The sequence below is a fragment of the Mobula birostris genome, chromosome 30, assembly GCF_030028105.1.
Source record: "Mobula birostris isolate sMobBir1 chromosome 30, sMobBir1.hap1, whole genome shotgun sequence".
Taxonomy (NCBI): Eukaryota; Metazoa; Chordata; class Chondrichthyes; order Myliobatiformes; family Myliobatidae; genus Mobula; species Mobula birostris.
This window is the reverse complement of record NC_092399.1, coordinates 3,513,787-3,532,193: the sequence shown is the minus strand read 5'-3', so window position 1 is coordinate 3,532,193 and position 18,407 is coordinate 3,513,787. Positions and strand designations below refer to the sequence as shown.

At 44.5% G+C, this 18,407-nt stretch overlaps 1 protein-coding gene across 2 annotated transcripts in view; it reads left to right on the top strand.

Annotated features, from left to right (window-relative positions):
- The window catches only part of LOC140190601 (platelet-activating factor acetylhydrolase 2, cytoplasmic-like), a 56,972-nt gene extending 46,175 nt beyond the window's left edge, over positions 1-10,797 (top strand). For both annotated transcript variants that reach the window (XM_072247300.1, XM_072247299.1), the window contains 5 exons: positions 331-441; positions 1,214-1,305; positions 2,024-2,194; positions 7,457-7,605; positions 10,513-10,797. In XM_072247300.1, the coding sequence (XP_072103401.1) occupies positions 331-441; positions 1,214-1,305; positions 2,024-2,194; positions 7,457-7,605; positions 10,513-10,595 (606 nt within the window). In that variant the 3' untranslated portion in view covers positions 10,596-10,797. The remainder of the gene's footprint in view (positions 1-330; positions 442-1,213; positions 1,306-2,023; positions 2,195-7,456; positions 7,606-10,512) is intronic.
- Positions 10,798-18,407: the final 7,610 nt, after the last annotated feature.

The window sequence follows — 18,407 nt, the reverse complement described above, 5'->3', positions numbered from 1 at the left end:
ATCCCACTTTCATTCTCAATAGCATAATAATTTTCAAAGAAGATGCCTTCTAAGAGGGAAGTGCTTCTGGTAAAGCAATTCTGAGTGCTCTTGTATTCCACATAAATCTGAATCAGTATGGCCAAATGCCCTATGCATTATACTGCCAATGAAAAGTCAAAATTGTTTTTGACTTTTTCCTTCTTTTATCTCAGTTTTTATTGAGCAGGCAGAACCTCAAATCCACAGTTCCTGAACTCTCAGCACTAACAAAATATTAAGGCCCTATTTCAAGCTCCATTAATGCATATTGTCTGTCTCCCACCCCCCCCCCCCGCCCCACTCTTTCAGCTGTCTCAACGAGTGGAGGAATGTGGCCGGGTTCTGAACATTCTTTCCGAAATCAACAGTGGGACGTCCATCAAAAACACCCTCGAGAGCTTGCACCTCTCTGATCTGAAGGTGGGTATGACTCTATTTTAAGGGAAATTTGGATAGGTACGTGGATGAGAGGGGTACTGAAGGCTACGGTCCATGTGAGCGGATGGGACTAGGCAGTATAACAGTTTGACACAGACTAGACGTGCCAAAGGGACTGTCTGGTGCTGTGTAGTGCTTTGTACTCCTGTAGCTAATAAACTGGCCGCTCAGTGTGTGTTTGTGGCCTTCTGCCAGTGTAATCCATCCGTAACCAGACCCATGAATACAGCCAAACGAAACAACATTTCATTTGCCAAAGTGCAAAATGGAGAAGCAAGTCGTACACAACACGCGGAACATAGCAGATATAAGAGCAGTAAAGTAGTCGTACAAACAGAAGCCCAAGTCCCTGAGTTCAGGAATGTTGCGACAGTCTGCAGTCAAAAACGATACAGCTGGTCTTGTGCCGAGTGAACACTGAGGGCAGTACAGACTCCAGCATGGACGCCACACCACGCCACCTCAGGCACAGACATCTCCACCCCTCTCATGGGCGGCTGCAAACGGGCGACTCTGCGGATTGGAGCCGAGTCCTCAGTGACCAAGGACGTGCAGTTCCCCTGCCTTCGGTCCCACTAATAAACCAGATTTCCAGCATTCTACATTACCAATGTCCAACATAGTAACAATTGTATTCAACCCACCTGTAGTTCCACTTCATGGAGTGTGTCCATTAGAGCCGGGACTGGGAGCTGCATTGCTGTCTTTGAGAAGGACTATTTTGAGAAATGAGATGGTGCTGTTTTCACTACAGGGCTGCATTGACCTACAGAAGGTTGCAGTGATGGGTCATTCATTTGGAGGCTCCACATCGATCTTGGCGCTTGCCAAGGATAAACGGTTCAGGTACGTACACTGCCGAGAATTCAACAAAGGGGTTCAGTGTGCCAGCTTCCTGCCGTAAAATGAGGCAGTTATCATCTACGTTGATGTCTGCAGGTGATGCCTCCCTGAACTCAATAAAGTGGCCACTTTGTGTATGTTCAAGGTCTTCTGTTGCTGTAGCCCATCCACTTCGAGGTTTGACGTGTGTTCGGAGGTGCTCTTCTGCACACCACTGCTGTAACTCGTTATTTGAGTTGCTGTCTCCATTTGTCAGCCTGAACCAGTCTAGCCATTCTCCTCTGACCTCTCATTAAGGGGTTTTCACACACACACTTGCTGTTCGCTAGATTTTTTTTTTTGCTTTCGGCATCATTCTCTGTAAATGCATGAGACTTGTGTGTGAAAATCCCTGAAGATCAACAGTTTGAGATACTCAAACCACCCCATCTGGCAGCAATGACCATTCCACAATCAAAGTCACTAAGATCTCATTACTTCCCCATCCTGGTGTTTGGTCTAAACAACACTGTGTAACTGAATCTAAAACAATTGTCCATCTTTTTACAAGGTAGAGTACCATATGTTTAACTGGACAAGGTTGTCAGTAGTTCTTGCTATCTATCACAGCAAAGCATCACTAGTGGTGAAGGACATTATGAAATGCTAGTCACTATTCCTCTTTGATTAGATGACTGCAACTTCCCAAGGCCTCGCTCCTCATTGTCTTCCTTCCCTGCAGGTGTGCTGTGGCTCTGGATACCTGGATGCTGCCACTAGCAGAGGACATTTATTCCGAGGTCATCGGTCCTATATTTTGCATTAACTCTGATAAGTTCCAGACAAAGGAGAGCCTTGCAAAGCAGGAGAGGCTGAAATCCAAAAACAATGACCTCAAGATTATCACCATCGCGTAAGTAAAACCAGTCTGAAGTCCGTAAGTAAAACCAGTCTGAATTCCATAAGACAGAAAGAGCCCAGTACAGATTCGGTGTTGCTGCTTGGTGTCAGGGAATGGAAGTACAGTGGATCCATTTAATTGGAACACATCAGGACCAGTGCATTTTGGCCCAAGTAAGTGGCTGCCCTGATTAGCTGAAGCTTCATGGAAATAGTTAAAGTATGAAAGACAACAACTGTTTAGCTGAGTAACAATTTATGTATTAAGTGAAATACAGAACAAATTAGAAAACTGCCGATATTACTATAGTAATTTTACTATAAAGCTTTTAGTACCTAATAGTCTTTGACAGAGGACTTCCTCCAGTATCCATTGCCATGTATGCTGCCAATTGACTCAGTGAACAATCACACAGACACCTAGTGCCTTCAAAATAAAAACAAAATTATCTAATCACTGCTTTTTGAACCAGCATCTGTCAGCCCAAATGGACAACTCAAACACACATAAATGATCGTATTTTAAAAACTGTTCACTTTAAGCACGATGTAGTGTCCAACAGCCACACAAGTAGCTGGCTGTTTCAGGCGTCTCCAAGCCTGAATTCTTGAAACCCCAGTCAGCAAAACAGTTCTGAATTGATTTGCTGCTTGCTTCTCACCAACTATCAGTGACAAAAATCACTGCTTTTTGAACACGAACACACAAGTGATGCTATATTTTAAAACTTTGTTCTAAGTATGCTGTGGTGACTAATGGTCACATGACTCAAGCTAGTTAGAAACTGTTCAACACTTTCCTGCCCCAATTAAGCAGCATAGTGTCCCAAATAAATAAAGGGAATCCCGCCTATTTCCTCCATTGGTTTTTGTTCTTTAAGAATGATCCCAAATGAGCAAATGCCCGAGTTACCAATGACCCAATGACCCACTGGATTTGTAACAACAAAAATTTGAGAACAGTAAAGCAGAAACTTCTCCAAATGTGTTGGACATGCGGTTATATTTCTTTAGATTTTCTTTGAGATCCTACATGGTAACGGGGCCCTTCTGGCTCAATGCGCCCAATTACACCCATGTGACCAATGACCCTGCTAGCCCACATGTCTTTGGAAGCTGGAGAACCCAGAGGAAATACACACAGTCACAGGGAAAATGTACAAACTCCTTGCAGACAGTGGTAGAATTGAACCTGCTTTGCTGGTGCTGTTGGAGTGTTACTCTAACCACTATGCTACCATGCCACCAAATTATGTAGGAGTGATTATTTTTTAATAGCCATAGTATCGAAAAGTAGCCAATGATGCAAGTGGCTTAGAATGGAAGATAGAAGAAACTGGGGTCTATGGTTTTGGGGCATGGGTGGAACATGAAAACCTCGATACAGTAAGTATTTCCAAGACCATCTGGCAGAACTGGTCTTCACCCTCAACAATTTTTTTTCTTTCGGCCCCTCTTACTTTCTCCGGACTCTGGGTAGCTGTGGGCCCCAGCTACACCTGCCTCTTTGTCGGTTACATAGAACAGCCCATGTTCCAAACCTTCCCTGGTAGTGCTCCTAACTCTTCCTCACCGCTTCATGCACCCATGCTGAGCTTGTCAATTTCATCAACTTTGCCTCCAACTTCCACCCTGCCTGTAAATTCACGTGGTCCTTTTCTCATGTGTCTCCATCTCTGGAGGTGAACTGTCGACCAGCATCTTTTATAAACAGACCGATTCCCACAGTTATCTTGACTGTAACCCTTCCCACCCACCTTGTGCAAAAATGCTATTCCCTTTTCTCGGTTCCTTTGTCTCTGCCACATCTGTTCCCAGGGCGCAGCGTTCCATTCCAGGACATCAGACGTGTCTTTCTTTAAAGAACAGTGTTAACTTCCTCTGCTGTTGATACTGCCCTCACTTGCATCTCCATTTCCCAGACAACTGTGCTCACCCTATCTTTCTTTTGCCTTAAAAGTGGTAGAGTTCCTCTGTCCTTGCCTACCAACCCATGAGCCTTCGCATCCAACACATTCTCGGCAAGTTATGCTATGTCAATGGGATCCTACCACCAACATATCTTTCCTCCCCCACCCCCCACCCCCACTTTCCACAGGGTTTGCTCCCTCTGGCTGCATGTTGAGATGTGCCGGGAGGGAGGTACGAATGGACATGGAAATCAAAGTGCTACACCTCCCCTTTCACCTTCTCTACCCCCCCCCCCCCCCCGCACCTCCATTCAGGGTGCAAACTGCTCTCCCGGGTGAGGCGACACTTCACCTGCAAACCTGCTGAAGTCTTCTATCGTATCCGGTGTTCTCCTCTACATTGAGACCCATCGTAAATTTGGGGACCACTTTGTCCAGCACCTCTGCTCCACCTGCCAAAAGCTGAACTTCCCCTTGGCCAAACAGTTTAATTCCAATTCCCATTCCTGTTCCAACATGTTGATCCATGACTTCCTGTGCCAAAATGAGGCCACCCTCGTGGTGGAGGAACAACACCTTGTATTCCATCTTGCCAATCCTCATGGAGGTATCAGAAGTGGAGAGAGTGAACATTTAAGTTACTGGGTGTCAAGATCTGAGAATCTAACCCGGTCCCAAAATATCGATGCTTCTATAAAGAAAAGAAGATGGTGGATATATTTCATTAGGAGTTTGAGAAGATTGAGTGTCTTGGGTGACAAGGCAAACTTCTACAGATGTAGCATGGAGAGCATTCTGACTGGCTGCGTCACTGTCTGGTATGGAGGGGGCTACTGCATAAAATCAAAGGAAACTACGGAAGGTAACAAAATTAGTCAGCTCCATAGTATCCAAGACAGTGCCTCCAGGAGCTGGGCCTCAGAATGGCAGCGTCCATTATTAAGGACCTCGCCACCCAGGTCATGCTCTCTTCTCTTTGGTACCTATGTCAAGTTTTAACTTCTGCAGATGCTAGAAATCCAAAACAACACACACGCACACGCACACAGACAATGCTAGAAAAACTCAGCAGGTCAGGCAGCACCTGTGGAAATGAATAAACAAATGAATAAACAGTCATTTCAGGCCAAGGCCCTTTGTCCTCAGTCCTGAAGTCAAAGTCATAGTCATACTTTATGTATCCTGGGGGAAATTGGTTTTCATTACAGTTGCACCATAATAATAAATAGTAATAGAACCATAAATAGTTAAATAGTAATATGTAATTTATGCCAGTAGATTATGAAATAAGTCCAGGACCAGCCTATTGGCTCAGGGAGTCTTACCCTCCAAGGGAGGAGTTGTAAAGTTTGATAGCCACAGGCAGGAATGACTTCCTATGATGCTCTGTGTTACATCTCGGTGGAATGAGTCTCTGGCTGAATGTACTCCTGTGCCCAACCAGTACATTATGTAGTGGATGGGAGACATTGTCCAATATGGCATGCAACTTAGACAGTATCCTCTTTTCAGACACCACCGTGAGAGCGTCCAGTTCCATCCCCACAACATCACTGGCCTTACAGATGAGTTTGTTGATTCTGTTGGTGTCTGCTGCCCCAGCACACAACAGCAAACATGATAGCACTGGCCACCACAGACTCGTAGAACATCCTTGGCATCGTCCGGCAGACATTAAAGGACCTCAGTCTCCTCAGGAAATAGAGACGGCTCTGACACTTCTTGTAGACAGCCTCAGTGTTCTTTGACCAGTCCAGTTTATTGTCAATTCGTATCCCCGGGTACTTGTAATCGTCCACCATGTCCACACTGACCCCCTGGATGGAAACGGGTCACCGGTACCTTAGCTCTCCTCAGGTCTACCACCAGCTCCTTAGTCTTTTTCACATTAAGCTGCAGATAATTCTGCTCACACCATGTGACAAAGTTTCCTACTGTAGCCCTGAAGGGTTTTGGCCCAAAATTTCGACTGTTTCGACCTGACCTGCTAAGATTAAAGTTTGTTATCACATGTACTGTACATTAGAGCATGCAGTTGAATGTATTGTTTGCATTAACAGCCAACACACCCAAGGGTGTGATGGGAGGAAGCTCAAGTGTTGCCAGATATTCTGGTGAAAATGTAGCAAGCTAATAATGCTCAGCTTAACAATACAGGACACAGCAAAATGAGCAACAGTAGTAAAACGAGCCCTGCTCATCCCTCTTTCCCCCACCAATTTGCGGTTGTCCAACCCCAAGGTAAGCTGTCGTCTTTAACCTTCAGGTCCGAGGCACTTCAAGAGCTCATGAAGGGTCTTGATGCCTCATGAGTGCAGTCCTGTTAAAGGGTCTCAGCTTCTTTTTCCTCTAAACTGCACAGGTGCACGGCCACACAGTAACTGAAATGCTCCTGTGCACATAGCCTTTGTTGCCGTGGGTTTAGAATTGGATGCCGGTAAAAAATGTTTGAAACATTAATGATTTCCTTTGTAATGTAATTCATTATACTTTTTGATTTTCTTTATTAATTGAAGACAGATGTTTCCATTTTCATTCTGAAGATATTCGTAGTATGCATATTACAAAAAAAGACTTTAAAATCCCATGCAGTTTTCAGGCTATGCTTTTTTTAAAAAAATAAGGTTGGTCCATTGCTTTTAAAATAAGTGGTTATTAATTTTTTTAAAAAGGGGAAACATTGGCTCACTATCGGCTGTTTATCCTCCACGAATGCTGCCTGACCTGCTGAGTTCCTCCAACATTTTGTGTGTATCATGGACTAAGAAGAGTTGCTCTGTCTTCTACACTCCTCCTAAATGCTTCAAACACTAGCTGTGACTGTATTGTGAATAAACATGGTATTAATTTAATGATCCTATATAGAACAGTGAAATGAATGGCCACCTCCACATTACCAGATTTCAATTGAAATGGTTTAGTGCTTGCAGGAGGGCTGTTAGCAATGTTTTGCTTTTGCCATTTGTCAAGCAGAGGCTAGATCACTGGACATCTTGTCGGGACCAGAGATGAGGGTCAGGCCAGTTCTGCTCCCTGCTCCCTGCTCCATGATACTTACTTGGCTCTGTGTTGAACTGGGGCTGTGATCTGCTCCAGACTTCATATCTATGGACTCTCTTGTTCTGACTGCTATTTGTTTGCTTTTGTTGTTTGTATGATATGTTTTTCTCTCTCTCTCTGCACATTGGATGTTTGACTGTCTTTTATTTTTATATGGGTCCTTTTAGGGTTTCTTTATTTTGTGGCTGCCTGTTAGGAGATGAATCTCAGGGCTGTACAATGTATACATTCATTGATAATGCACTTTGAACTTCCTGTACATGAAGACTACTATTTGCAGTAATTGTTCTGGTTATTGCTTTCAGGGATTCAGTTCATCAGAGCCAAACAGACTTCACTTTGCTGACCGGAGACTTGCTCAGCAGGGCATTTGAGACGAGGGGAAGAATCGATCCTCTAAAGGGTCTTGAAATCACCAACAGGGCTGCGATGGCCTTTCTGCAAAGACACCTAGGTAGGTTCTAAAGTACCATCATACAAAATGTTATATACAGCCCATCAAGCCTGTGCTTGGTTCTTCAAAGAACTGTTCAGTTAAATCCCCTCTGCTCTTTTCATGTACCCTATTTTATTCTCTTGAGTTACTGAATTGGCTTCTATCACCTTTTTTAGGCAGTGCATGTCAGAATATAATGACTCTTGACTGATAACAAGCTAATTTTTTTTTTATTTACAATCCTTCCCTTCTCCTGCCTTCACTGGTTTTCCAATTGCCTTTTTGTTTCCTCGTTTTGGAATACGGGCTTCCCTAATAAAGCCTTCATTCATCATACATCCTTAATTGTCCTCTGGGAAATGGATCTCTGTTATTTTTAAAGAGATCCATTAAGGAACTGAGCCATACCATCTAGTGACCTACAGATGTTTAACCCCTAGCCCAGTGGCTCAAACCCTGTGGGTCATGGACTCATCAGTAGGGGTCCATGGCATTAAAAAAAAATCTAGCCTTATCATGGGACAATTTACAATGGTTAATTAACCTGCTAACTGGTACATTTTAGGACCAGAGGAAAGCCATGCCCACCTGGGACGAATGTACAAACTTGGAGGACTCCGGAATTGACCCCGAACTCAGCCCCAAGTTGTAATTGTGTCACACTAACTGCCACACTACCGTGTAGCCATCTTCAAGAACCACCTGCACACTCTCTGGTGAAGGTGTCTGGGAAACATTGGCTTGAGTTCCATGATGTAGGCTGGGTGAAGAGGATGGGTTGGTGATTGTAATTCCACAATGGGGTTCTTCTGGTTTTCATGGATGTCTGTGAAGACAAGAATTTAAGGTTGTCTACTGTATACATTCTCTGATATTAAGCAGAACCATTCGAACCATGTGCGACTTAGAAGGAGATTTGTGGCTAGTGGGATTCCCAAGCACCTGCTGCTCTTTCCCTTTTGTTTTGTGGTATCAGAGGTTGTGGGTTTAGAAGGTTCAGTAATCGAAGTAAATGTATGCAGTACATTTTATTCACGGTACAGACTGCAACCACAGTGTAGCATTGCAGGGATGTCTTCTCTCCTGTAGTTACTAACCTTCAAACAGAATAAACAATTATTGCTAATATCCAGACCAGGGCCCCTCCACCTATAGGTTCTGGTACATGAAATGACACAAAGTGGTGAGCATAGCCCGGTCCATCATGAACAAATCACTCCCCACCACTGAGCATGTCTATAAGGCACGCTGTCACAGGAAAACAGCATCCATCATCAAAGACCCCCACTATCTAGGCCATGCTCTTCTCACTGCTGCCAGCGGGAAGGAGGTATATCCACACCATCAGGTTTGGGACCAGTTACCACCCTTCAACCTTGGTGAGCCGGTGTGAATAACTTCACTCACCTCAACACTCAACTGATTCCACAACCAATAGACTTGACAACAAGTACTATCTACTTTTTTTATTGTATTTGCTCAATTTGTCTTCTGCGCAGTTGGTTGGTTGTCAGTCCTGATGTGCAGTTTTTTATTGATTCTATTGTATTTCTTCAAATGCCTGCAAGGAAATGAATCTGGGTAATGTATGATGTACTAGCTCAAAGTACATTTATTATCAAAGTGTGTGTATCTTATACAACCACAAAACAAAGAAACCCAGAAGAACCCATGGGGGGTGGGGGTGGAAATGCATCCTACACCCAGTGTGCAGAGAGAGAATAACAAATCGTGCAAGCAAGCAGCATTCAGACCAAAAGTGAGTCCGTATACACAAAGCTGGGAGCAGGCCACAGCCTTGGCCTCAGTTCATCACACAGCAGAGCATAATGTCGCGGAGCCCGCGGTCACGAAGCCAGGAGCTGCTGGAGCAGGCCCACGGCCCTCCGCTTCAGTGCAGCGAAAAGCAGAGCAAACTCTGATAATAAACTTACCTTCAACTTTGAGGGCAGCAGATTACCTGGAAAAACATCACCACCTAGTCCCTTCCCGTCATGAACTATGGAGTCAATGCAGCAGAGTCCAAATCCTTGAAGTTACTTCTCATAGCGCAGTGGGAGAAGATGATGGAATTCTCAGGATGGGCAAGACATCACATCCCAGACTTGTCAGCAGTGCTGTGTTCTGTGTGATGCAGGAGACCGCAGACGCTGGAATCTGGAACAACTACCAATCTGCTGCAGGAGCTCAAATTGGGTTGAGCAGTGTCAGAGAAAAGGAATTGTTAATGTTGTGCTTATGATTTTTCTGAAATAAAGTACTCAGTTCATTAGTTTTCTCAAAGCAAAGGCAGAAGCGTCACCTGAGGATGTTATTTAGTGATACAGAGTGGTAAGGGCCCTTCCGGCCCTTCGAGCCACACCCACCAGCAACACCCCAGCAAACCTGCATAACCCTAACCTAATCACAAGATAACTTGCAATGAGCAATTAACCTACCCAGTATGTCCATGGACTGTGGCTGAGATCCAGAGCGCCTGGAGAAAAGCCACACGTTCCACAAGGAGGACGTACAGAGACTCTGCAGAACGACGACGCTGCAATTGAACCCTGGAACGCTCTGAGCTGCAGTGGTGTCGAGCTCGCCACTACTTCAAACTGGAAACTGGGACAAAAAGTTTTCAACCTAATGCAGGGTTTCAACCCGAAACGTCAACATCTTTTTCTCTCAGAGATGTTTGCTTGACCTGTTGAGTTTCCTCAGCAGACAGCACGTTCTGTAGGTTGTCCTGCTCAGCTTGCTGTTGAGTGACATCTAGAGGTTGGTGCTGGAAGTGGATGTCAGGGTGAGCACTGACTGTGAGGGGTGTAGTTCACCACGTACTGAGGAGATTCGATGGGTGAGGGGGTGTCTGTGTCCATGTCTGTCCGGCCAGAGTGTGAGAGAACCAGTTAAATTAATTTTTTTTTCTGACTCAATTTTTAGATCTACAAAAGGATTTTGATAAATGGAACGCCCTTGTTGAAGGAAATGATACACACTTGGTTTCTGAGCCTCGCCATTCGTAAAAACCTGCTGCTGATTGACGGAGTCCCACCAGTTCTTTAATGTGAATGAGAATGCTTCAGAATTTTTCTCTGCAAGACTGAAAGAATACCTTGTATGAAGGATCTTAAAATAATTGACTGCAAAAGTTGCACTAATACGATGTCAAGTACGGGCAAGCCAATAAATCTGACCCTACCAACAAGCTCCTCTTGTACTGCCTCCTTAACCTGTAGCCATGGAGTTGAATTAGAATTGAGCTTTACTGCACATCTGCTCTATCAATCTCACTACATAGCCTTAACCTTGTTTGAACTTGCAAAACTCTCAACCTTCTAAGTGGAGAAATTTTGTGGAAAATCCTTCCAAATTTTGTAAGTGCAACGATTTGTCTCCATACTGTCTGCTACATGATAGCATGAAGTGTGTGCTTAACAATATTGTTTAAAAATGGACACTGATGGTTTAGTTGTGTCATCACCTCCAAGGCTTCTCTCAGTCCTAATTGATATAATGCTCTATGTCAGCAAGGTTTCCACTGGCATGCAGTTCATTTACTGGTCTATTCAATCTCGTCATCTCCACTCCAGAACCAAAGTTGTTCCATGTAGAATAGCACAGTAGAGGAAAAGGACCCGCAAAGCGTGATGTCTGCTCCAAGCAGTGTGCCAGATTAAACTAATCTCCTCCACCCGCACGTGATGCGTATCCCTCCATCGTCATCGTATGATATGGGCAATCGTGGTCTTCCCATGACCATGATTATTCCTGGCAAACTTTTCTACAGAAATGGTTTGCCATTGCCTTCTGGGCAGCGTCTACAAGACGGGTGACCCCAGCCCTTATCAATACTCTTCAGAGATTGTCTGCCTGGTGTCAGTTGTCACATAACCAGGACTTGTGTTGTGCAGCAGCAGCTCATACGACCACCCACCACCTATTCCCATGACTTCACATGACCCTGATCAAAGGGCTAAGCAGCTGCTACCTCTTGCCCAAGAGTGACTTATAGGCTACAGGAGGGAAGGAGGACCTCGCACCTCCTTTGGTGGAGACGTATCTCTACCCCACCACTCAGTCCCTCCATTCCCTGCATATCCATGTATCAGGCCAAAAGCCTCTTGAATCCCACTGTTTCATCTGTTTTCATTGGGAACCCATTCCAGAGTTTGCGGGAGAAGGGAAATCTTTCCACCTCTCGCCTTAAGACTATGTCTTCTAGTATTTGACATTTCTATTCTTGGGGAAACTAATCTGGCTGTTTACTCATTAGATTCTGTAAACTTCTAGCAAGTCTCCAGTTGGCCTCTAACATGCCAGAGAAAATCTCAGCTGTTGAAGCAAAGTTTGCAGAGGGTTGAAGACTGTGCTCGAAGTCATTATTGGCTCAAACACTGCTATATATAAGATGGGACTTAAAGGTCTGCAACAAGCCCCTGCTCAACAATACCACTGGCCAGCCAAAGGGTCAATAACAAGAGCACAGAAAGCCTGTACTATTTCCCATATCCTGAGCACCATTTCTCATCAGAGGCAGGCATCCATTATGAAATTCACTGCTTTCTTCAGTGTGTCTATAGCTTATGGCATTGAGGAAAAGAGTGAAGAGCAAGAGGTTCCTGTGCAAAGTTCATGGTCCATTGCACAACAGTGATCTCAGCCCACCTGGATGTTCAAAAGTAGACATCTCAAAGGAATTAATGGTGGCATAGCAGTCAGCATGATGCTATTACAGCTCAGGGAGATAGAGTTCAATTTCAGTGTCCTCTGGGAGTCTCTCTGCATCCTCCCAGTGGAATGTATGGGTTTTCTCTGGGTGCTTCAGTTTCCTCTCTCGGTCCAAAGACTTGCTGGGTAGGCTAGTTATTGTAAATTGTCCAGTGATTAGGTTAGTGTTTGATCAGGGTCATGTGAAGCCATGGGAGCAGCTGGTGCATATCACAAGTCCTGGTTATGCAACCACTGAGCCAGGCAGAAAATCTCTGAAGGGCATTGATAATGGTTGGGGTCACTCGTAAAGACACTGCCCAGAAGAAGATGATGGCAAACCACTTCTGTAGAAAAATTTGCCAAGAATAATCATGGTCATAGAAAGACCATGATTGCCAATGTCATACTACACGGCGTGTAATGATGATGAGTCAATGAAATGCCAAAAGGCTGGTGCACAAGATGGGTCCAGGGTACTGAGGGGATGGGGGTTAACGTGGATTCAAGATTGGTCATCTGAGACTCTGATGATATAACGATAGTAGAGGAAAATGGTGCTGCTGATGGTGGAGTAAACTCAAAGGACTAGATGACCTAACGCAGATCCTATTTCTTGTGCCCCAATGCAGCGGGAATTGGGATCTTTGACAACATTAACTGGAACAGGATTATGAAGTTGAGGAGGAACTGCTTTTCCCAGAGCGTGGTGAATTTGTGGAATTCTTGCCTAATGAAGTAGTGGAGGCTACCTCAGTAATGTATTTAAGATGAGGCTGGATAGATTTTTGCATAGAAGGAGAATTTAGGGTTATGGGAGAAAAGGCAGGTAGGTGGAGATGAGTCCATGGCCAGATCAGCCATGATCTTATTGAATGGCAGAGTAGGTTCGAAAAGCCAAATGGCCTACTCTAGCTCCTATTTCTTATGAAGCCTGCTGTCATAATTGTAAATCATTCCTACAAATATAAATTCAACACTAGCCTTTGAGAATCTACATTTTTATGCTTCTGAACTTAAACAATAAGAGTTTTCAAGGATTTGATCTTAGCTTTGATCTGTTTGCTTGTTTTGTCTTAGTGCCTGTGAGAAAAGGAGAAAGGGATTTGACACCTGACTCCTGCTTGGAGCTGATTGGCTTCTTTCATTAACCCTACAATTCACTGACATCTTCTGAGGGTGTTAAACTTGAAAGTCAATCTGGTACGCAGAATTAGTGTCACTTAAAAGTAAGGACTCATTCAGTTGTACATCTTCAGGATGTCCCAGTGGCACAACTTACAGGGAAGGCCTTTTCGAAGTTGCTCAAAGTTCAAAGTAAATTTTATTATCAAAGTACTTGCATGTCACCATATACAACCCTGAGAAACTTCTTTTCCTGTAAGCATACTCAGCAAATCTAGTTCAGCAAGTTGAGCACACAAGTCAGGCAAGTGTAGCTGTTGACACAGTTTAGCTGTAAGTTCCCACAACAGAGATGATGACAAGATAATCTGGTTTGGTGATGTTGACATTTAAGTTGCATTATTTTTCTGGAATAGTGTGACCTTTTTCTTCTTCCACCCCCATAGACTGTCTGAGAGGTTCCTGCCCGAAAAGATGTTATTGTGTTTACTGTTTTCACAGCGGATATAGGGTTATAAAGTCATACACGTAGCACAGAAAAAGGCCCTTCAGCCCAACCATCCATGCTAAGATTCTCATCTAAGCAGGTCCCATTTGCCCACATTTAGTCCATACCGCTCTAAGCCAGGGGTTCCCAACCTGGGGTCCGTCAATCCCTTGGTTAATAGTATTGGTCCATTGCATAAAAAGTTTGGGAACTCCCCCCAAGCTCTAAACCTTTCCTGTCCATGTACCTGCCCGGGTGCCTTTTAAATTTTAATGTATCTTTCACTTAATGTGGCTGCTCCTTCCGCATACTGACCACCTTTCATGGGGAAACATTTGTCTGTCAAATTCTTATTAAATCTCTCCTGTCTCTCTTTACCCTCCAGTTCTTAGTTCCCCACCTTGGTAAAAAGCCCGTGCTTATTCACCCTATCTGTGCTCCACATAGGTTTTGTCCACCTCTATAAAATCACCCCTGAATTTCCTACACTTCAATCGATACGGTTCCATCCTGCTCAAATCGCCCCCTAATTCAATCCCGTGATTCCCGATAACATCCTTGCAAATTTCCTCTGGACTTTTACCAGCTTACTGGTATCTTGCAGCAAGGTGAGCAAAGCTGAGCATAGTGCACCACTCCCCAGTGTATTAACATTCACGCTGTGAGTCCTACCCAGATATAGATGACCAATAGCCACTGACCCCTGAGGAACACCACTAGTCATGGGCTCCGGTCTACCATCACCCTCTGCATCCTACCATCAAGGCAATTGGTTAGCTTTCTCTGGATCCTAAGCTGATCTGACTTTCCCATAGAAGCTTAACATGAGGAACCAAAGGCCTTCCGAAAGGCTATACATATTGTTATCAAAGTCCTTACTTAAATCCACACAGACTAGATCTACCACTCTGCACTCAATGACATTTTTGTTCTATCTTGAAATAAACAATCAAATCCATGAGACGTGATCTCCTCAGCACAAAGCCATGCTGACTTAGACCTAAACAAACGCTAAACACAAGATTCTGCAGACACTGGAAATTCAGAGTAACACACACAACGCTGGAGAAACTCAGCAAGACAGGCAGCATCTGTGGAAATGAATAAACAGTCAACATTTCAGGCCGAGACCCTTCTTCAGGACTGGAAAAGAAGGGGGAAGATGCCAGGAAGGCATCATCTTGGTCTTCCCCTTTCCTTTCCAGTCCTGGTGAATGGTCTCGAACTGAAACATTGACTGTTTGTTCCTTTCCATGGATGCTGCCTGGCCTAATCAAATCCTGCCTTCCAAATGCATGTGTGCCTAATCTCCTAGAAACCCCTCCAGAGTAGCGCTGTGCTTGGCGTGATACTATTACAGCTCAGCATTCTGGAGATTGGATTTGAATTCTGATGCCATTCTGCAAGGAGTCTCTGCAGGACCTCCCCATGGAATGTCTGGGTTTTCCTCCCACAATCCAAAGACGTATCGGATATGTTAATTGGTCATTGTAAGCTGTCCCGTGGTTAGGTTAGGGTTAAATGGGTCTGTTGGGGGTTGCCATGGTAGCACGGCTCGAAGGGCCTACTCCATACTGTATCGCTAAACAAACAAATTCGGCTACCACAGATATTAGGTTGTCCTATTAGTTCTTCGTGGCTTTTGAATTGTATTCAATGAAATGATGAGGTAAGGTTTCAATTTTCTCATTCTGACTTTCTGGACATTTCTGGCCTGGCTGGTATTTATTATCTATTATCAGTAACCAGTGAGAAAGTGCTGATTGACCACTCGTTTAATAACTAGATAACCAGATGCTTCACGGAGGTAGAATGAAACACTTACATTGTGTCAGGTCTTTTGCGTGGAACATACTGATTTTGTCGCTGTCATTTATCTGGGATTACATTGCACAGACCTCGAGGTTTGTCATGTTATTTTTACTGCCCGTTACACTGCTGGTGCTTGGGTCTTCTGTCTCCGGTGTTATTCAGGGCTTCCTTCATCGTGTCAGTCGCTTCCTCCCAGTTTTCACTACTGTCAGTTATGCAAGTCCCAGGTGGAGACTCAGGAATGCCATCGCACTCAGATGTAGAAGGATTCTTCTCTGCTGTTTCTGTAACGGTTTTGTTTTACCAGTCAGGATTGTTAGCCCTGAGCTGAACCCGCAAACCTGGAGGACTGGCGGGCCACTCCTAGGCTGGCCTGGGTGACCCTACCAAGAACCAAAACATAAAGCCCTGAATCCAGCCAGTATAACTCTGGGTCATGGAAGCACACAGGCCTGCTTAGCATGATAGCGTTGTGGCCCTCTTGGAAGAGGTTTGGCATTTAAAAGAAGATTACTGCTATTAGGACATTTGACAGAGCATCTTCAAAACTCAGACGTGGGAGTCTTCAGAACCTCTCTATTTAAGTGATAAGATGATGATTAGCTTTGTTTGTACATCAAAACAGACAGTCAAATTTGTCATTTGCATCAACAACCAACACAGTCTGAGGATGGGCTGGGGGTAGCTTACAAGTTTTGCCTCACTTCCAGCGCAATCCTTGTAGCCCAAATCCACAACTTACTAAGCCTAGCCCATACGCCTTTGGAATGAGGGAGGAAACCCGCGCGGTCATGGGGAGAATGTACAAGCTCGTTGCAGACAGTGGTGGGAAATGCTCACAACTCCTGCAGTGGAGACCTCAGTAGTCACACCAGTGGGAGGCAGGTATTCCATGGAGGTCGGTGGTGGGCATTGCGGGCAGGGTCCTCGCTTCAGCAGCTGTACATATCCCTATCAAATAAAAATGGGATTTCCTGGAGAATCTGCACCATATTGGAGGGGACTGTGCCTTTAAGAGTTGATGACTTAGGAATAACGAGCAGAAAGAGTGTCTGCAATTGCACAAAATGCAGGGAAAGTGCATTGTGCAGGCTCACTCTAACATCTGATGCTGGTTGCAAAACACCATAACGAATTTTTAAATGCACTTGCACAACCTCCTAATTTTTTTTAAGAGAGGAATAAAATTTATGGACATTATGCTGAACACGGTAACTAATAGCAGACCAAAACAGGATGAAATTTCTAGACATGCCTTGCATAAGAGCAAATGCAAAGATCATAAGGAGTTGGTGTCTGAAATAACGGGCAAGTTATTAAAAATTGGTGCGCACCAGGAGCCCAGTCAAAGCTGATCTGCTTGGGTCTGAATTTGGTACATTTTTTACATTCCTGGTTGATGAGATTACCAGTAAAAATACATTTTCATAAGAGAATGGTGGCTACAGGAAGACTTCATTAAGTAACGGACTAGATGCTGATTACAGATAATATGATTGTCCCACAGATCTAACAGTAAATCCAGTTTTCTGTTACAACAATGGGTACAGGCTTATAACATAATGAAACTCCTGAACCTTGGATGACATTGCTGCTGTATTCCATGTCCCTACATTTAGGCTTTGTCTGTGGTTCCCTGTTACCACTTTAGACCACCCACATCTTGATTTACCAGTTACTAGCCCTCAGTGTTCTTTCCCCTATAACACCGAATCTCGGCTCATCCTGATGAAGCAAGATGCAACCCACTCAAGATCAGATGTCAGCAAGCAAATGCCTGACAGCATGCGGGGAGAGAATTCATTGGGTGAGCCTGTAGACAGTGAAGATGAACGTTGAATGTGTACGGACGGCATCATTTCAAGTGGTGGTGCTGAAGGATTGTGGACAGAGAGGATGTGATTTTGTGTGCACCTGCGTGTTTGTGTGTGTGTGTGTGTGTGCGCACATGTGCGTGAAAGTGCATCCTTGACATTTCTACAAATGAGAAAGTGAGAGGTGGGTCAAAGGGCTGTGGGAGTGAGGGGAAGTTGTCAAGGGAACTGCGGGGTGGAAAAGAGAGACCAATTCTGGTAATGGTCCTGCTGCACGGGGGAATATCAGACTGGGATTCAATAAATGCTGTGCTGTGAAGCTCAATATCCGGTCTGCTGGCTGATGCAAGGCCAGCCGTGGCACAGAAAGCAGAGAGATCAAGAGCATCACGTGAGGAGATGCACCTCAGTTATCACCACTGAATTTTGGAGACCAAAGTGGCACAGATTATATGAACATTTATCACCTACCAGTTTATGGAAGCTTGTGTATAAATTGCTTATTAATTCCCCCTCCACTGCACCAGCACTACACATCAAATACTGGTCTGGCTTCAGTCCTTCCTTGCAGGCCTCAGTGGAGAGAGGGGTAATTGGTCTAAGGTTCAGGTTACTGTCCGGTGCTGAGTTATCGCTGCTGGCAATGCTCCTTACTGTGGCTCGGAGTAGACAGGAAGCTAACACCATTCGTGGCTGAATAGCCTGCAGATGTTTAACGTCTGGGTTCACAGCTGGAGAGTGTATCTTTCAGCTGAATTACTGCCACAGTTAATGAAAAATGTTTTTTTGAAATCATCTCCAGTATTGATTGTTACTGCATAATATTAAAGTATATTAAACCCCTTGGCCAGAGCAGATAATTAACAGTGATTCCACACGGCATGTCCTCA